General features: G+C 49.1%; 1 protein-coding gene across 1 annotated transcript in view; it reads left to right on the top strand.

Annotated features, from left to right (window-relative positions):
• Positions 1–164: 164 nt before the first annotated feature.
• The window catches only part of TLE2 (transducin like enhancer of split 2), a 33,512-nt gene continuing 13,261 nt past the window's right edge, over positions 165–20,415 (top strand). The window contains exons 1-12 of the mRNA XM_012804466.2: positions 165–252; positions 340–437; positions 722–785; positions 1,219–1,263; positions 3,233–3,295; positions 7,301–7,375; positions 7,555–7,738; positions 8,058–8,077; positions 14,884–14,991; positions 17,077–17,121; positions 18,096–18,245; positions 20,124–20,259. Of these exons, the coding sequence (XP_012659920.1) occupies positions 229–252; positions 340–437; positions 722–785; positions 1,219–1,263; positions 3,233–3,295; positions 7,301–7,375; positions 7,555–7,738; positions 8,058–8,077; positions 14,884–14,991; positions 17,077–17,121; positions 18,096–18,245; positions 20,124–20,259 (1,012 nt within the window). The 5' untranslated portion in view covers positions 165–228. The remainder of the gene's footprint in view (positions 253–339; positions 438–721; positions 786–1,218; positions 1,264–3,232; positions 3,296–7,300; positions 7,376–7,554; positions 7,739–8,057; positions 8,078–14,883; positions 14,992–17,076; positions 17,122–18,095; positions 18,246–20,123; positions 20,260–20,415) is intronic.

The following is a 20,415-nucleotide window of genomic DNA, read 5'->3' as shown; positions in this document are numbered from 1 at the left end:
GCCGCGGGGAAGGGGCCTCCGCGCCCCCATCCTCGTCCCTGCGACCCCCAGCGCGCGCGGTCGGGGTGGGGGAGTGCCGGGACTCCTGGGTCTCCTGCCTCACGGAGTCTTCCCCTCCTTCTTTCTCTGGACACCCCCCTTCACCTTTTCCCCCCGCCCCCCCCCGCTTGCTTTCCCCTACATATTGCCAAGATCCGGTGGAACTGGGGGGCTCATCGGATCAGCAGGATGTACCCACAGGGAAGGCACCCGGTGAGTGGGGGCTGTGGGGGAGGAGGCCCCCCCTTCCCCTGGCATCCGGAAACTCCGACCCTGACGTCTCACCCACACCACCCCCAGACCCCACTCCAGTCCGGCCAGCCCTTCAAGTTCTCGATCTTGGAGATCTGCGACCGCATCAAAGAAGAATTCCAGTTTCTCCAGGCTCAGTACCACAGGTGAGGGGGGCCGCCCCGCCCAGGGGCTGGGAGTTTGCCTTAGCGCCCCTGGGGTGGAGGGAGGGAGGGAGAGGGGGCTCCGGGGGTGGGGCCATGGCGAACCTCCCAGGTGCAACTGAAGGTGGAGTGGGGATTGGGGACCGTCAGTGCTGGGCATTTTGAACCCAGGAGAGGACAGGGAGGGGGGTGGTTAGTAAGGAAGTGGGAGGGGAGCTCCTCACTTTGAAGCTGGCCCAGATGGAGGCTACATATGGGACCCCCTCCATGCCCTCTCTCCCTCCCAGCCTCAAGCTGGAATGTGAGAAGCTGGCCAGTGAGAAGACAGAAATGCAGCGACATTATGTCATGGTGAGGGGGGATGTGATGGGGGGCAGTTCCGGGTCTTTTTGGTGTTGACTCACCCTACCATGACTGTGACCCTACCCCTGCTCTGAGCCTCCTCTTCCCTGTGTGCAAATTGGGCTGATGGGAGTTATAAGCTGTCTTGGAAGGTGCTCCCAGCAGCTGAGAATGCGAGGATGCCCCCTACCTTCATGGACATCTCTGGGGGACCAGGGTCTCTGGGCATCTTATACCTGCCCCACCTCTTGGAGACAGGAGAGGGACCCTTCTAAGCAGAGCTCTGCTTCCTCCTCCAAGTGCCTCCCCTGGGGCCCCCATGGGACTCTTATGTCCTGCGATGGTTTCCCTGCCTTAGGGACTCTTAGAAGACCCCAGAGTCTCCCATCACAAGCCTAGGCACACACCTGCCCTGTACTCAGACATTGCTTTTCCTTTGCAGTATTATGAGATGTCCTATGGGCTCAACATTGAAATGCATAAGCAGGTAACTACAGGGGATAAAGGTGTCCAGGTGGAGGAGGCAGATCTGGAAGCCATGGGAGGGACCTAGTCTAGGGCAGAGCAGACCCAGGGAACTGGGGTCTTGTCCTATAATCTCTGGAAAGGTCCTAACAGAGGCAGATTTCAGCCTCATGAAAGGAAAATGATTCTCAACTTCAAGAGACATTGTCCAGCTGAGATGCTAACATTGGGCAGGCAGTGGCCAGCCACTCCTTTCCCAAGGAATGCTGCTAGCAGAGACTGGGCAGCCAGATCAAGGAGGCTGTAGCAGTGACTCCTATCACAGGACAAGGCTGGATGGACAGTCTTAGAGGTCCCTTTCAGCCTGGAGAGTCTGAAGTTTTGAGGTGGACCCTGAGAATCAGTTGCTTTTTGAAAGTTCTAAGATTGACCCCAGTGGAATTTACTAGAAGATTCTGAGATTGTTCTCAATCTGAATTTGATTGCATGGTTCAGACTGACCCTGTCATTCCAAGATATACCTTGAAATTCTGTGGCTGTCCTCAGGGCTCTGAGATTGACCCCAATGGTATGGTATGAGGCACAATGTTCTGAGACTTCCTAAGCAGAATCTGAGGTAGTATGAAGATTCTGAGATAGACCTTAAGGTTCTGAGATAGACTTCAAGTTTCTGAGATTGACTTCTGTGTACTGAAATATAGCACAAGATTCTGAGGCTGTCCCAAGCTTCTCAGTGTGATCTCAGTGATCACAATTAGACCCAAAGGTCTATTGATTCCAGTGGTCCAAGATAAAACCTGAAATCCTAAGACTGACAGATGGTTTCTTTCTTTCTTTCTTTTTGGAACAGTCTCATTCTGTTGCCCTAGGTAGAGTGCAGTGGCATCACCATGGCTTACTGCATCCTCAAACTTCTGGGCTCAAGTGATCCTCCTGCTCAGCCTACCAAGTAGTTGGGCCTCAGGCACTCACCACCACACCCAACTCATTTTTCTATTTTATGTGGTGGCAGGGTCCCCCTGTTGTTGATCTGGCTAGTCTCAAACTCCTGGCCCTCAAGCAACCTTTCCGCCTCAGCCTCCCAGAATGCTAGGATTAGAGGCATGAGTCACCGGGCCCAGCCCTGACCAGTGGTTTCTAAGGGGATGAGAATATTTCTGAGATTCTGAGTTCAATGAACTGTTAGATTTTATCCAAACAGAATATTAGAATTAATGGAAGGAGCTTTATGTTGGGGCTTCCAGGTGGGTGGGAAGAGGAGTAGGCTGGGATGTGGGGTGCCTGGGGGTGCCCATGTGGCAATCTTTCGTGGGTATGTGTTTTCTTTATGATTCTGATGTGGTAAGGAGGGGACTTGTCTGCTGGAGTATGGCATGGACCTATGGGTGCATGCAATAGACCCCCTAATGGGGTGTAGGACACAGAGTAAGGCCTTCTGGTGGGGGGTACGATACACAAAGCACACCTGTAACTCAGGCAGAGGGGCAGGGTGCATAGCTATTGTATACATACCCCCTTCCCTCACCCTACTTAGTCTCTTTGGGGGACCCTGGCCTGGACCATGTCCTGCCTGAAACTCTCCCCTTGAGTGTAGGGTGCTAAGATCTCTATCTCACAGTATCCCGGTGCTAGATCAGCCCCACCTGGTCATGACTGGAAGGCAGAGGTCCCTCCCTGTTTGCTCCTTTATGCTGACCTCAAAGTCTTAAGTGTCTGTGCGTGGCCAGTGTGTTTGTTGAGTGGTGTATCTGTAACACCTAGGACCTCAGCCCTGGTCTTCTGGGCTCTAGGCAGCTCAGGGTTCTGCAGCTGGGCAAACAACCTGGCCAGGCTCTTAAGTCCCTCCCTCAGCCCCTGTCTCCCTGTGCACCCTTGGGGTGACAGCTCCCTAGCCCTCAGTTTGGCTTTGCAAATGCTCCATCTGTCTGGGAGTTGAGGGCCTGGATCTCAGGTCTCCATCCTCCTTCAAGCCTCTTCTTGCTTCCTGCCAGGCTGAGATTGTGAAGCGCCTCAGTGGTATCTGTGCTCAGATTATCCCCTTCCTGACCCAGGAGGTGAGTGACAGCAGTGGGGAGGAAAGGAGGGGAGGTCCAGGCAGATGCCTGCGGCACTGATTCTGCCAAGTAGGCAACAGTACAGAAAGAGAACATTTTCTCATGTCAGAAAGTCTTACAGCCCCAAGAGGGAGGGAGGGAGGTGTTGGCTGAATATGAGGACTGGGGGCTTTATTCCCTTTGATTGGTAGGTAACAAGGTATAGGGCTGAACCCCTCAAGCCTGCTGGTACCTTAGTCTGAATCCTGACTCTGTGGCCTTGGGCTAGATGCTTGCCTTTCTGAGCCTGTTTCCTTATCAGTGTTGTCATGAGGTTTAAATGAGCTAATTAATACATGGGAAGAGATGAAGATGATGGCCTGTGCTTAGTGAGCACCCGATAAAAGCTAACCCTTAAATTATGCTAGTGAAGTGGCTTGGCACCCATAGCTCAGTGGTTAGGGCACTGGCCACATGCTGGTGGGTTCAAACCTGGCCCGGGCCTACTAAACAACAATGAGGACAGCAACAACAATAACAACAACAAATAGCTGGGCATGGTGGGCAAGAGAATTGCTTAAGCCCAAGAGTTGGAGGTTGCTGTGAGCTGTGGTGCCACAGCACTCTACCGAGGGGGACGTAATAAGACTCTGTCTCAAAAAAAAAAAAAAAATGCTAGGGTGGTGCCTGTGGCTCAATGGGTAGGGTGCCAGCCCCATATACTGAGGGTGGCGGGTTCAAACCTGGCCCTGCCAAAATGCAACAAAAAATAGCCAGACCTTGTGATGGGCACCTGTAGTCCCAGCTACTTGGGAGGCTGAGGCAAGAGAATCACCTAAACCCAGGAGTTGGAGTTTGCTGTGAGCTGTGATGTTACAGCACTCTACCAGGGGTGATAGAGTGAGACTCTGTCTCTACCAAAAAAAAAAAAAAAGTTAGTGAAGTAACACAAAAGGACAAATCCTGTGTGATTCTACTCATTGAAGGTCCCTAGAGTCATCAGATTCACAGAGACGGAAAGTAGAATGGTGGGTGCCAAAGGCTGGGAAGGGGAATGGGGAGTTAGTGTTTCATGAGGACAGAGTTTCAGTTTGAGAGGATGAAAATGTTCTGGATGATGATGAAGCTTGTACAACATTGTGAATGTGCTTACTGCCACTGAATTTTGCACTTAAAAATGGTTAAATTTTGTTACATATTTTTTTGCCACAATAACACGAAGCAGATAGAACTGGGACATATATACAGTAAATAGTGTGAGCACTTCATGGAAACTTCAAAAGAAAAAGTTAGCCTGTGTGAGACTACCCCAGCATCAGGACCTTTGCACTAGCTGTTCTTGTTTCTTTTCTTTCATTTTCTATATCTTTTTTTAAAGAGATAGAATCTTACTATGTTGTCCAGGTTGATCTGGAACTCCTGGGCTCAAGTGATGCTCCCACCTCAGCTTCCTGAGTAGCTAGGACTCCAGGCACTCACCACCATGCTTGGTTGGGTGTTCCTGTTTCTTTTCTTTCTTTCTTTCTTTCTTTTTTTTTTGAGACAGAGTCTCACTTTGTTGCCCCCAGTAGAGTGGCAATAAACTCTTAGGCTCAAGAGATCCTCTTGCCTCAGCCTCCTGAGTAGCTGGGACTACAGGAGCCCACCACAATGCTCAGAGTCTTGCTTTTGCTCAGGCTGGTCTGCTTTTGAATTCCTGAGCTCAAGCAATCTACCCACCTTGGCCTCCCAAAGTGCTAGGATTGCAGGCATGAACCACCAAGCTCAACCTGGTGTTCCTGTTTCTATCTAAAGCATTCTGTCTCCAGAGAGACATAAGGATAGGTTTCACTTCAGAGTGGATGAATAGGGAAGGCCTTCATTGCAATGCGTACCAAAAAGAGAGGGGATTTGCCCAATTTGATTTGGATTCCACCAAGTCTGAGATTTCTGGAAGCTTGGGATGGGGAAAGGTCCTGTCTAGAGACAGAATGTAGACATCGTGCCTGATGCTAAGCATGGGGACAAAGTGGCCCAGAGTGAGAAGGGCAAGAAATGAAGGTAAAGGAATTTTTTTTTTTTTGAGACTGAGTCTCATTATGTCACCCTCAGTAGAGTACTGTGGCATCATAGCTCACAGCAACCTCCAACTCTAGGGCTTAAGCGATTCTCTCACCTCAGCCTCCCAAGGAGCTGGGACTACAGATGCCCACCACAAAACCCGGCTATTTTTTGTTGCAGTTGTCATTTTTCAGCTGGCCCAGGCCAGTTTTGAACCCGCCAGCCTTGGTGTATGTGGCTGGCACTGTAACCACCGTGCTATTGGTGCTGAGCCAGGTAAATGGACTTTTAGAATGAGTAAATAAAAGCACACACATCAGCTAAGCACCTGTAGCTTAGTGGCTAGGGTGCCAGCCACATACATGGGAGCTAGCGGTTTCGAATCCAGCCCTGTTCTGCCAAACAATGACAACTACAACCAAAGACTAGCCTGACGTTGTGGCAGGTACCAGTAGTCCCAGCTACTTGGGGAGGCTGAGGCAAGAGAATCTCTTAAGCTCAAGAGTTGGAGGTTGCTGTGAGCTGTGATGCAACAGCACTCTACCCAGGGTGACAGCTTGAGACTCTGTCTCAAAAAAAAAAAAAAAAAGCACACATATCTGCCCCAGGAACTTCATTCTTCTAGACCAGGAAGTAGCAAACTACAACCCAAAGGCCAAGTCCAGCCAGGTTCAGTGGCTCACTCCTATAATTCTAGTACTCTGGGAGGCAGACAAAGGTGGATTGTTTGAGTTCACGAATTTGAGACCAGCCTGAGCAAGAGCGAGACGCCATCTCTAAAAAAAATAATAATAAATAACCAGGTGTTGTGGTGGGTGCCTGTAGTCTCAACTACTTGGGAGGCTGAGATAGGAGAATCGCTTGAGCCCAAGAGTTTGAGGTTGCTGTGAGCTATTACACCACAGCACTCTTCCCAGGGTGACAAAGTGAGACTCTGTCTCAAAAAACAAACAAAGCAAAACAAAACGAAAAACAAAGTCCAGGTGCAGCCCTCCACCTGTTATTGTAAGTAAAGTTTTATTGGTACACAGCCATGCCCATTGGTGTACTTATCCTCTAAAGCATCTTTCCCACTACAAGGGCAGCGTTGAGTAGTTGCAACAGAGATCCTCTGGCCTGGTGGAATATTTTTACTCTCTGGCCCTTTATAGGAAAACTCTGGAGACCCTCATCCTAGGCACACCCAAAGAGGAATGTACCACTGCAGGAGTCTCATATCAGTATCCTAACCTCCTCTGTGGGGACAACCCAAATTTCCATCTTCAGGCATGTGGATGTCCAAGCTACCTCATAATACAGACAGTGGAGGACGTTACAGCTCCACTCTCCCCCACAGAGCTACCAGACACATGTGTCCATTTAAATTTATATTAACTTCAATCTGTTATATGTTCTGTGTTTAAAGAAGAAGACCTATTTATTAATGAAAAATATAACCCATATGAAGAGAAAAAAAGAAAAAAGGAAAAAAAATTATATTAACTTATATTTAAATCTATTATAGTAAACTTATATAGTACAGGGGGTTCCTAGAGGCAGGTAATTTCTGTTTTGTTGTCTAGGTGGTTGGTACAGGGGTGCTAGTTTATAATAGTGGTTCTTTGCTGGGGGCAGTTTTGCCCCCAGAAGGTATCAGTGGTTGTCATGACCAGGGGGTGTTCCTGGCATGGAGTGGGTGGGGACCAGAAACTACTGCTTAGTGTCCAGGATGGCTCTAATGATCTGGACCCAAATGTCCACAGTGCTGAGGGAGAGAGAACCTGATTCATTATTATTAATTTTAAGTGCACTTAGGTTTTGTTCCTTCCTCTATGTGCTTATTTATTTCACAATTCAAAAGAGAAAGGGAGAGAGAGAGAGAAGAAAGGAGATGAAAAGCGTAAGGCAGCAATGAGAGGGTAGGCAGGCAGAGGGCAGGCCACTGGGGGCATTGCCAGGGTGGATAGGGGCTCCGACCACCTTGTCCCCGGTGGTCCCCATCCCCAGCATCAGCAACAGGTGCTCCAAGCTGTGGAGCGTGCCAAGCAGGTGACCGTTGGAGAGCTGAACAGCCTGATTGGGGTGAGTGTTCCTAGCTCCTTCCCTGTTGTCAGGAGACACTGCATGTCCTGGTCCCTGGCACCCCAGAGGTGCCAAAGCTGGGGGTGGCACATGGGTACCTAGCCTGGGGTTGGGCTGCCCTGGCACCCCCAGGGGCATTCCCTGGTGCCCTCCTCTGGCCCATCCTCCCTCCTCTCTAGCAGCAGCAGCTCCAGCCACTGTCTCACCATGCCCCGCCCGTCCCCCTCACCCCTCGCCCAGCTGGGCTGGTGGGTGGCAGTGCCACAGGGCTGCTCGCCCTGTCTGGAGCACTGGCTGCCCAAGCCCAGCTGGCAGCAGCCGCCAAGGAAGACCGTGCAGGTGTGGAGGCTGAGGGGACCAGAGGTGAGTGGGGGAGCAGGGTCACACTGACAGGGTAGGGGAGCAAGCTCATCACAGTATGAGGGGATGAATGAGCATGGCTGCAGAGCCAAACAGGGTGTGTCCTTGGGCAAGTCACTAGCCCTCTCTGGGCATCTATCTGAATGTGGCAGGAAAGGGACAACCCACTACTTGGTAGGCTGGTGGGAGGACTGGGGAGATGCTCAGCTGGGAAGAGGGCTTTATAATCATAGAGGGATCTACCTACCCTCTGATGCCGTGAAATGCAAAAGCCTCATCCTTTCTCCTTTTCTCTCTCTTTCCCTCACCCCTCATCTGCCAGTGGAGAGAGCCCCAAGCAGGGTAAGTCAAAGGGCCCTCAGAGGCTTGCTTTTCTTGCTATGGAGCTCAGGTTCCTTGTTCTGAGCTGACGGAACCACAGAACAAGACGGGAATCAAATAAATGAATGTACCCCCTTGGGATCGTTCTTCCCATCCTTCTGTTCATTCATCTATCTATCATCATTACCTACAAGAGTGCTGCCCAATAGACATAGAATGCAAACTCGGTATGTAATTTTTCAAAAAGTGGTTTAATTTAGAAATAATTATAGAGGCTCGGCACCTGTGGCTCAAGTGGCTAAGGCGCCAGCCACATACACCTAAGGTAGCGGGTTCGAATCCAGCCTGGGCCTGCCAAATAACAATGATGGCTGCAACCAAAAAATAGCCAGGCGTTGTGGTGGGTGCCTGTGGTCCTAGCTACTTGGGAGGCTGAGGCAGGAGACTTGCTTGAGCCCAGGAGTTGGAGGTTGCTGTGAGCTGTGATGCCATGGCACTCTACCCAGGGGGACAGCTTGAGGCTCTGTCTCAAAAAAAAAAAGAAAAGAAGAGAAAAAGAAATAATTATAGATACAAATATGTAGGGAGGTCCCAGATACACTCCACCCAACTTCTCCCACTGTATAAGTAGTGTGTCAATGAAGGGAACTGACATTGGTCTGGAACACAAGGCTTTTATGTGTGTGTGTGTGTGTGTGTGTGTGTGCGCACGTGCGCACCGTTTTATCACTCATTTGGTCTCACACAACCATCACTACAATCTCTCATGCAATTTAAAATTTTCTGGTAGCCATGTTAAAACATTTAAAAGCAACAGGTGAAACCAATTGCAGTAGTATATGTATTTTATTTAACATAACTTATGCAAATATTATTCTTTCACTCTGTAATCAATATTTTTGAGAAAGAGTCTCATTTTGTCACCCTTGGTAGAGTGCTGTGGCAGCATAGCTCACAGAAACCTCCAACTCCTGGGCTCAAGTGAGTCTCCTGCCTCCACCTCCCAAGTAGCTGAGATTACAGGTGCCAGCCACAACACGCAGCCGTCATTGTTGTTTGGCGGCCCCGGGCTGGATTTGAACCTGCCAGCTCGGGTGTACATGGCTGGCACCTTAGCTGCTTGAGCCACAGGAGCCGAGCCTGAATTTTTTTTTTTTTTTTGAGACATAGTCTCATTATGTGACTCTCGGTAGAGTGCTATGGTGTCACAGCTCACAGCAACCTCAAACTCTTGAGCTCAAAAGATCTTCTTGACTCAGCTTCCTGAGTAGCTGGAAATACAGGCACCAGCCACAATACTCACCTAGTTTTTCTGTTTTTAGTACAGAGTCAATCTTGCCCTTGCTCAGCTGGTCTTAAACTCCTGAGCTCAGGGGATCTTCCTGGCTTGGCCTCCCAGAGTGCTAGGATTACAAGCATGACCCACCTTACCTGGCTGGTATTTCACGTTTTTGTTGTTTTGTATTTTTGAGAGAAAGTCTCAAGCTATCATGTGCTGTGCTGTCATAGCTCATAGCAACCTCCAACTCTTGGGCTCAAGCGATCCTCTTAACTTAGTATTTCTATTTTTAGTAGAGACAGTGTGTGTGTGGGGGTATCTCGATTTTTGCTCAGGCTGGTCTTAAGAGCTCAAGCAATCCACCTGCCTCGGCCTCCCAGAGCGCTAGGATTACAGGCGTGAACCACTATACCCAGCTTATTTTATGTTTTTAAAATCATACCGACGCTCCAGGATCTGAGTATATTTTGCACTAGAATGTGTCCCATTGTAAGGTCCACTCTAACATTCTGAGCACTCTAAAATGTGCTAGAAAACAAACCAGCAATGAAACAATGAAACAAACAGAGCTCAAACAGTACAAAGATACTGAAGAAAGAAAAAGGAAACCTGTCATTTTACTAAGTCCCTGGTGCAGCCCCCACCCCCACCCCTGTGCAAACACTATTAATAGTTTTTTTTGTTTGTTTTTGAGACAGAGTTTCACTGTTGGAATACAGTACTATAGCATCATAGCTCACAACAACCTCAAATTCATAGGCTCAAGTGATCCTCTTGGCTCAGCCTCTCTCAAGTAGCTGGACTACAGGCACCTGATACCACACCCAGCTATTTTTCTATTTTTAGTAAAGACGGGGTCTTGCTCTTGTTCAGGCTGGTCTGGAACTGCTGAGCTCAAGTGACCCTCCCACCTCAACCTCCCAGGTGCTAGGATTACAGGTCTGAACCACCTCACCATGCCCGTCACTATTAATAGTGTTTAATGTATCCTTGATAAAAACTGCTATGGCAGCAGGTTATATTGCTGTTCTGTGTTCTGCTAGTTTAGAAACCGGTGTTGGGAACCATTTCCCATAGGTTGCTCTGGCTCACTGCTCACTTTTTCATTAAGGTAAACAATGCTACCCATGTTTCACAGGAGGATCTCTTGGTCTGAGGTGGGAGTGTCAGTAGGAGCAGTAGGAGACATTCCTGAAATGCAATTTCAGAGGCAAATGGGTGCTTTGAGAAACATTGCCAGTTGCCAGCTTTGTTCATTGTTATTTATGTATTTATTTATTTATTAGAGACAGAGTCTCACTTTGGCACCCTCAGTAAAGTGCTGTGGCGTCATAGCTCACAGCAACCTCCAACTCTTGGGCTTAGGCGGTTCTCTTCCCTCAGCCTCCTGAGTAGCTGGGACTACAGGTGCCGCCTGTTCGTTGTTTTTCAAAGATAAGACAGGCGGTTTGGGTGGTGCCTGTGGCTCAGTGAGTAGGGCCACAGCCCCATATACTGAGGGTAGGCTATTCAAACCCAGTCCTGGCCAAACTGCAACAAAAAAACAGCCGGGAGTAAACTGCAGCAGCATTGTGGTGGGCACCTGTATTCCCAGCTACTCAGGAGGCTCAAGCAAGAGTGAGACTCTGTCTCAAAAAAAAAAAAAAAAAAAGACAGGCGGGACATGGTGGTAAATGCCTGTAATCCCAGCACTTTGGGAGGCTGAGGCAGGAGGATATGATAACCCAGGTGTGATGGCTCCCATCTGTAATCACAGCAACTTGGGAGGCCAAGACAGAAGGATTGCTTGAGCCAAGGAGTTTAAGGCTGCACTGAGCTGGGATTGCACCACTGCACTCTAGCCTGGGCAACAGAGCAAGACCTCATCTCTAAAAAGAAAGAAAAAAATAAAAAGGGGGAAAAAAAAAGATAATACATGCTGCTGGAATGAATTCCAACACAGAGACTAAGAAAAGTGACTTAGTTTTCTAGGGCACAGTAACAAATTAACACAAATTGGGTAACAACAAAAAATTTTTCTCCCAGAGTGCAGGAGGTTAGTAGTCTACAGGGTGTGCTCCCTCTAAAGTGGTGTTTTTCAAACTTTTTTTTTTTTTTTATCTCATGGCACTTTTTTTTTTTTGAGACAGAGTCTCACTCTGTTACCCTGGATAGAGTGCTGTGGTGTCAAAGTTCGCAGCAACCTCAAACTCCTAGTCTTAATTGATCCTCTTGCCTCAGCCTCCCAAGTAGCTGGGACTACAGGTATCCCCCATAACATCTGACTCATTTTTCTATTTTTAGTAGAGGCCAGATCTCTTGCTTGCTCAGACTGGTTTTAAACTCCTGAACTCAGGCTGTCCACCTGTTTTGGCCTCCCACAGTGCTAAGATTATGGGCATGAGCCACTGCACTCAGCCAGAATTTCTTTTTTTTTCTTTTTTTGAGACTAAGTCTCAAGCTGTTGCCCTGGGTAGAATGCCTTGGCATTACAGCTCACAGCAACCTCAAACTCTTGGGCTTTAGTGATTCTCTTGCCTCAGCCTTCCAAGTAGCTGGGACTATAGGGTCCCCCTCCAACAATGCCTGGCTATTTTTTGGTAACAGTTGTCATTATTGTTTTAGCTGGCCTGGGCCAGGTTTGAACCTGCCAGCCCTGGTGTATGTGGCCGGCACCCTAGCCACTGAGCTACGGGCACTGCCCAGAACGTCTTTTGAAAATAATTTAAACAATGATCTTTACTTATTTTATTTTATTTTTATTTATTTATTTTGAGAAAGAATCTCAAGCTGTCACCCTGTGTAGAGTGCCATGATGTCATAGCTCACAGCAACCTTAAACTCTTGGGCTCAAGCAATCCTCTTGCCTCAGCGTTTCTATTTTTAGTAGAGACAGGGTCTCACTTTTGCTTAGGCTGGTCTCCAACTTGTAAGCTTAAGCTATCCACCTGCCTCGGCACCTGGCCTAATTAATGATCTTTAAAATTTTTCACAGCATACCTAAAATCCTCTCTTGGCTTCCACAGTGGTTGAAAATCACTGTTCTAAGGCCTATGGGGAGAAGCCATCCTCACCTCTTCCAGCCTGGGGCCCCTGCAGTCCTTAGGGTCCCTTGGTTTGTAGCTGCATCTCAGCACTCTCTGCCTCCATCTTCACGTTCCCTTCTTCCCTGTATGTGTCTTTATATGGCCTCTTATGAGGACACTTGTCATTTGATTTAGAGTCTACCCTCATTAATCTTAACTTGCTAAAGACCCTGTTTACAACTAAAGTCTCTTAAAGGTCAGGTATGGTGGCTCACGCCTGTAATCCTAGCACTCTGGGAGGCTGAGGTCTGTGGATTGCCTGAACTCACAGTTTCGAGACCATCCTGAGTAAGTGCGAGAGACCTTGTCTCTAAAAAATAGCCGAGTGGTGGGTGCCTATAGTCCCAGTCACTCTGGAGGCTGAGACAGTAGAATTGCTTGAGCCCAAGAGTTTGAGGTTGCTGTGAGCTATAATGCCATGGCACTCTACAAATAAACAAAATAAAGTCTCCTTCTGAGTTTTCAGTGTACATGAAATTTGGGGGACCCTATTCAGCCTACAACAAGGACTGTGCCTTTCCTTGCCTCCAGAAGATACTGGCCTCAGACACACCCTGCAAACCTAATCTCTCCCAGAATGACCCCTATTGTCGATTTGGAACATCTCTGCAGATTTTCCTCCTGTGCAACGTATGTACATGCAGGCAGAATTATCTATAGGGGACCCCCTGGGAGAGCAGGATCCCTGGAGGGCCAAGGGTGTGAGAGGAAATGATGGTTCTCAAATATGCCATTCTGCCCTCCAGCCAGGGGACGTTTCAGTGTCTGAGAACATTTTTGTTTTTATGACTTCAGGTTGTGCGCATGCACCTGGCATCTAGTGAGTAGAGCTCAGGCATGCCACTCAACACATTACAGTGCCCAGGACAGTCCTGCTGCAGAGAACAACCCAGCCTCAGTGTCAGTAGTAGCAAAAAACCTGCCTGGGTATGCGTGATACGTTTTTTCAGAGCTGAGGGTTGGCACTCACTCTGTGCCAGGCATTCCACTAAGTGCTTTTTCCACAGTTGTCACTTCCTTGTCTTCACAACCACCCCAGGAGGTAGATAATATTATTATTCCCATTTCACTGAGATACAGAGAGGTTTAGTGATTTGCCTAAGGAAACACAGTGAGTGAGAAACCAAGCTAAGACTTGAGCCCAGGCAAACTGCTTTCCTATGTATAGTTTTGGAACTTGGTTTTTTTTTTTTTTATTCAGTTTGGTAATATATTGTGGTCATTTTTCCATGTTGTCATTGCTCTCATCCCCTTTTTTTTCCTTTTCACTTAATTAATTTATTTGAGACAGAGTCTCACTCTGTCACCTGGGTAGAGTGCTATAGTGTCATAGCTCACAGCAACCTCAAACTCTTAGGCTCAAGCGATCCTCCTGCCTCAGGCTCCTGAGTAGCTGGGACTATAGGCACCCGCCAGGACATCTGGCTAGTTTTTCTATTTTTATTAGAGACAGGGTCTCGCTCTTGCTCAAGCTGGTCTGGAACTCCTGAGCTCAAGAAATTCAACTGCCTTGGCCTTCCAGAGCAGTAGGACTACAGGCATGAGCTACCACACTGCACCTTTCCTTTCCTTTTTTTTTTTTTGAGGCAGAGTCTCACTGTGTCACCCTCAGTAGAGTTCTATAGCGTCACAGCTCAAGGCAACCTCAAACTCTTGGGCCTAAGGGATTCTCTCGCCTCAGCTTCCCAAGTAGCTGGGACTACAGGCACCGGCCACAACACTCAACCATTTCTTTTGTTGCAGTTGTCATTAGCTGGCCCGGGCTGGGTTTGAGCCCGCCAGCTTTGGTGTATGTAGCCAGCGTCCTACCCACTGAGCTATGGGCACCGCTGCTCCCTTTCTTTTTAAATGGCTGAGTGGTCTTCCATTTTGTGGTTGTGTGCACTTTATTTCCTGACTCCCACTGTGCTGTGTGTGACTGTCAAGTCCTTGTGTGGTCCTTGTACACATTCAGGGCGCTCCATAAGCTGAATTTCTTTGCTTGTCTGGTAAATTGGGCTTCAACATTAGATCTTGAAGGGGTTCCACAACTGGAGTGTTTGAGATATCCCTGCTTGTGCGCCTTCTTGTACAGATGGGGAGACTGAAACCTAGGGAAGCAGAAAAGCTGCCTGCAGATGATGCAGGTGGGCTGACCCCAGAGGGTGTGTCTCAGGGCCAGCCCCTGACCACAGACCCCTATTTCTTGCCCCCCCCCAGGGCTGTGCCATTGGCATCTGGTGGGCTGGTTTGCTACCCTGTTTTTTCATGGGTCTCAGTTTTCCCATCTATATGAAGGGATTAACCATTGCTCCTCCATGAATTTACTGGGGGTTGAGAATTCAGTATCCAGTTTTGCCTTTGGAAGGTCCAGCTTCACAGATGCATGAGATACAGACCCTAATAACAGGTGGAGGAGACCCTCAGTCTTAGCTGGACCACAACACAATCTAGGGGCCCAGGGTGCTGATGCCTCCTCCAGTCCGGTCCGTGTCTCTCTGCAGAGTGTGTCACCATCACCTCCTGAGAGTCTGGTGGAGGAAGAGCGATCAAATGGCCCTGGTAGCAATGGGAAGCAGAGAACAGAGGAAAAGGATCTGCCAGGACCTTATGTGAGTGGGGGGCAGGTGGGATGGGCATGCATGGCCTAGACTAGCCCCCAGCTGGAACCCTTGGAGTCTCCCAGAACCAGTTCTTGCTATAACTCTTACTCTCAAGCCTTTCAGAGCTGCCCATTGCTCAGAATACTGGCCAATCAGAAGATATCCTGTGGTGCTGGCTTAACTATTTACTCTTGTCTCCAAGGCTAGAGTGCCATGCTGTCAGCCTAGCTCATAGCAGCCTCAGACTCCTGGGGCTAATTTTTCTATTTTCAGTAGAGAGGGGTCTCCATCTTGCTAGGCTGGTCTGGAACTCCTGAGCTCAAGCTGTCCTCCCTGTTCCAAACTTGGCCTCCCAGAGTGTTGGACGTAAGGGCCTGAGCCACTATGCTCTGCTTACCTGGCTTAACTCTTGAATTGCTCTAAGTCCATGTACCTTCTAGGCCACATGGCCTTTTTCTCATCCTCTAGCTTTTGTTACAGCTGTTTTTTCCCCCTAGCTTCTCCCATCTCTCAGAAACCAGCTTCACCACCAAGGCACAAAAACAGTCTGCTGCAGGAAGCCTTCTGTGACCTACTCTTAGAGGGCTGGGGCATCCTCTCATTGTCACATTGCTGCACACCTTCAGTCTGAAATGCCTGAACCCTAGGGGCCAGGCTGAAGGTAGAGGCCTGGGCAGTGGCTAAACCTCCTCCCCTCTACAGGGCCAGCTACAACCTGGTCTCAGCTGACTGGCAGAATGTTAGCTGATCCTGCTGTTTCTCAGAGGGGAGCCTTAAATCTTTCTTTTTATATAAAGAAGAGTTGGCAACTAATTTTTGTTTTGTAAATGTTGGCAACTAATTTTTCTGTTTGTTTGAGACAGAGTCTCACTCTGTTGCCCCAGGCTAGAGTGCCAAGGCCTCAGCCTAGCTCACACCAACTTCAAACTCCTGGGCTCAAGTGATCCTCTTACCTCAGCCTCCCAAGTGGCTGGGTCTACAGACACCCACCACAATGCCTGGCTAATTTCTTTATTTTTATTTATTTAGACAGTCTCACTCTGTTGCCCTGGCATCATCATAGCTCCTAGCAACCTCTAACTCATGGGCTCAAACGATCCCCCCCCTTTTTTTCTTTTGTAAAGATAAGAGTTTCACTTTATCGCCCTTGGTAGAATGCGGCGTCGTCACATTACTCACAGGAACCTCCAACTCCTGGGCTTAGGCAATTCTCTTGCCTCAGCCTCCCAAGTAGCTGGGACTACAGGCGCCTGCCACAATGCCTGGCTATTTTTTTGGGTTGTTGTTGTTGTTGCAGTTGGGCTGGGGCCGGGTTTGAACCCACCACCCTTGGTATATGGGGCTGGCGCCCTACCCACTGAGCCACAGGCACTGCCCCAAATGATCCTTCTTGCCTCAGTCTCCTGAGTAGCTGGGACTCCAAGGGGCCACTACAACACTCAGCTAAATATTCTATTTTTAGTAGCAACAGGGTCTTACTTTGCTCAGGCTGGTCTTGAACTCCTGACCTCAAGTTGCATCATCCTCCCCGTGTGCTAGGATTTTCATTCAAAGAAGGAAATGAGGCGAGAGCGGCAAAGAGAACCCACCTGCAGGGTGGATTTGACTTCCATACTACAACCCTTTTTCTTCCCTTGGTTTCTAGCCAAACCAGAGATCTCAGCATGCCAGTGTCCCATTCTCCCCCCACCTCCCTGCTTGCTCAGGTGCCCAGGATAGTGTTTTTTGCATCTGTGAATGGAGTTGGAGCTAGATCTTGCTTCCAAGGGCGATGGGATGCGAAGCAGATGTAGGGCTAAGTCTTGGAAAAACTTCTGGGACCAGGTTGGAGGGCTACCTGGACAAGGCTAAAGGCCTGGGGCCCAAGGAAGGGGTGGGGTTGATGGAATGTGGGGTGTGGAAAGTGTGGGGTGGGCAGGGGGCGGGTGAGGCAGGTATGCTGGAGGTTGCTTTGCACGTGCAGCCTTCTCTTCTGAGAATCCCCATTTACTTACACTGGACTGCCAGCCTGTGTTTCCCTACTTGGGGAGCTGTTGGGGGATGTGGGCGGGATGTAAGCAGGAGAGCACTTTTCCCATCTCCCTTAACCCTCAGGAAAGCGATGAAGATAAGAGTGACTACAACCTGGTAGTGGATGAGGTGAGTCCAGGGGTCCAGCCTCCTCTTGGACTGTGGAGGCAGCTGTGGGCCCAAAGGGGGAGGGGTGGGTTTTCTGGAATGGGAGTCCTAGAGGGATTAGGGAACCTAGTCCTCTCTGTGGGATGGTAGTGGTGGGGCCAGAAAGAGTGGGGACATGTCTTGGGACACTTGGGCCAGCCTCCTTTCCATGGCACAGGTGGGGAAATTTAGGACCGGAGAACATAGAAAACAGGTAGGCTTGGCGCCTGTGGCTCAAGTGGCTAAGGCACCAGCCACATACACCTAAGGTGGCGGGTTCGAATCCAGCCTGGGCCCACCAAACAACAATAATGGCTGCAACCAAAAAATCGTTGGGCGTTGTGGTGGGCGCCTGTGGTCCCAGCTACTTGGGAGGCTGAGGCAGGAGACTCACTTGAGCCCAGGAGTTGGAGGTTGCTGTGAGCAGTGAAGCCATGGCACTCTACCTAGGGGGACAGCTTGAGGCTCTTGTCTCAAAAAAAGAAAAAAGAAAACAGGTAGACATGGCTGAAAACCCTAGCTTACTGTGTACTTTGGTGAGGGGGAGTGATATCCCCTTCTCTGGCCTCACTTTACTCCATCTGTTCAATGGGGAAGACAAAACCAAGCCCTCAGGCAGTCGTTGCTATATGTGTGCTTTTGGAATAGATCCTATCATTAAATCCATTTTATAGTGTCTCTCACCTTTTCTCATCCATGAGGACACTTCCAACTTTCTTTGGAAGTGCTCTAAACTTTCTCTTTGTTTTTCTTAAATAAAGTCTCTCTTTGTTATTGGGGGAGGGATAAACCTATTTTATAGATGAGTAAACTGAGGCACTGGGAAGTTTCCTAATCTTCCCAAGGTTGGTCATTAGTGCCCTGACTAGAGTTGGATTGGGAGTTGGACAGGATCGAGAGGGGCTCTTCCTCTCTTCCCTCTTCATCTCCACTCAACGTCACCTCCTTAAACTCAGGACCAACCCTCAGAGCCCCCCAGCCCAGCCACCACCCCCTGTGGAAAGGTGCCCATCTGTGTTCCCGCCCGTCGGGACCTCGTGGACAGTCCAGCATCCTTGGCCTCCAGCCTGGGCTCACCGCCCCCCAGAACCAAGGAGCTTGTCCTGGTAAGGAGCAAGGGAGGGACTTGAAACTCACTTTATTTATTCAGGAAGCCGGAAACAGAGACTACCACGATAGATACAAGGCTGTAAGGAGTCAGGCTAGTGTCCACCATGTCTTCTTAATTTTTCTTTTTTTCTTTTTTTTTTTTTGCTTCCTACATGGAGTCACTTTGTTGAGCTAAGTAAATATTACAAAGCAACTTTCTAAAGAAATATCATTATTCTAAATAAATATTAAAAGCCAACTCACCACCACCTTACATGGCAACCAAGTATCTCTTACAGTAAATAGGAAATCCCAAGGAAATAAGCACAATGAAAAAGCCCCACTAGAGAGAATGGGCAGCTAACTAATTGAGCCGGGCTTCAAGCCTGCAAGTGTTAAAGCCTTTAAGAGGTGTTTAGAGACTTACCTGGCTATAACCTGAGATGTTGGGAAGATAATTTATACAGGAACAATTTTCCCATTGTACCCTGTAGTTTAATGCCAGGTGTGGGACCATCTAGAAAGCACCTCTGGGGGCATTTGAAATGCAGCTTCCTTTGTGGCTTCCCTCCCTCCCCCAAATCTTCCCCCAGACCCCTCCCCTGCATCAAAAGGGGGGAGAACATGTCGGTTTCTAGGCCTCTGAGCCTGCAGGTTGCCATGGCAACCGCCTGACATTGGGGCTCACTGTCCATCTTAAGTGCCCTCCTCCCATTCCAGGGAGATATTAAAGGGGGAGGGGTTGTGCTCTCTGGAGAGGCCTCTGGAGTCCTCCCTGACCCCATGGTTGTCCTCACTTCCTCTTGAGGGTGCCTGTGCGGGGCTGTTACCATTTGTGTGGTTTTGTGATGGGAAACCCAGACAAACACAAGACAAGGAAGCAAAGTTTCTTGGAAGACAGAGGAAGGAATGACCTAAAGCCTAGATGACAGTATATTCCTACATGGAGGTCTGGTTGCCCCTTTCCTGAAGTGTCCCCTTGGGGAGGGACAGCTGTGGGTGACAGCCCTCACCCTACGGGGGAACTAGGATGATTGCACTGTGTGCTAGGTGCTTGTCCTTCACCCCGGATTGTGCCACTCTGAGGTCTCCCATGTCATGAGCCCATCCCAGGGTTTCTCATTCACTGTCCTTCAAGGATCTCAACAGCTTCTAATTATTGACTTCTCACAGGGGACACCACTGTCCCCTGGAGACCCTCATCCCCTGCATGGTATGCAGCACCCCACATACACCCACAATCCTAACCCTGTATTTATACTGCATACCTTATCATATGCATGCATGTGTGTGCCTCCCTCCCTGTGGGCATACCCTGGGTGCCCCTCATGCTCATGTGCCCACCAGGCATTGCAATATATGTGGACACTCACATACCCCCCTTGTTCAGGCAGTCAGCTGTGGGGCACTTCCCCTGGTGTGAAGGTATGTGTGGTAGCAGAGTTACAACTACACACCTGCTGGCATCTCCCAATGAGCTCCTTCAAGTGTATCTGTTCCCTTCCCCAACCAGCATTTTTTTTTCTTTTTTTAAAAACAGGGTTTCACTGTTGCCCAGGCTGGAGGTCAGTAGCTTGATCATAGCTCATGGCAACCTCAAACTCCTAGGCTAGAACAATCCTCATCCCTCAGTCTCAGGTAGCTGGGACTATAGGTGTGTATCACTACATCTGGCTAATTCTTAAATATTTTCTAGAAATGGAATCTCCTGATATTCCCCAGGTTGGTCTCAAACTCCTGGCCTCAAGTGATCCTCCTGCTGTGATCTCCCCAAATGCTGGGATTACCGGCATGAGCCACTGTACCCAGCCCCTCCCATTTAGTTTCTGGCTAGATCCTTGGGGCACCAGGCATTAGGTGCCTGGTGGTATTGAGTCCTGTCCTTTTCTCTGCAGAATGACCTTCCCACTAGCACTCCTGCCTCCAAGTCCTGTGACTACCCACCCCAGGATGCATCCACACCAGGGCCCAGCTCAGCCAGTCACCTCTGCCAGCTCACTGCCAAGCCAACGCCCTCCACAGACAGCATTGGTAAGCACCCTGCTTGCTCATGCCTATCATAGTAGGCTTCATTTCTGGAGGTTTCCAGAGAAAGGTAGGATTTGGGGAGGAAGGAGGTTTGGATTCCAGCCCTAGTATTCATTGTCTTGGCTCTTTTCTTCCTATCTCTTTTTTTTTTTTTTTTTT

Source organism: Otolemur garnettii, unplaced genomic scaffold, assembly GCF_000181295.1.
Source record: "Otolemur garnettii isolate 467f Iridium unplaced genomic scaffold, OtoGar3 scaffold00029, whole genome shotgun sequence".
Lineage (NCBI taxonomy): Eukaryota > Metazoa > Chordata > Mammalia > Primates > Galagidae > Otolemur > Otolemur garnettii.
Note: the sequence above shows the minus strand (reverse complement) of the source record. Positions and strands in the feature narration are given on the sequence as shown.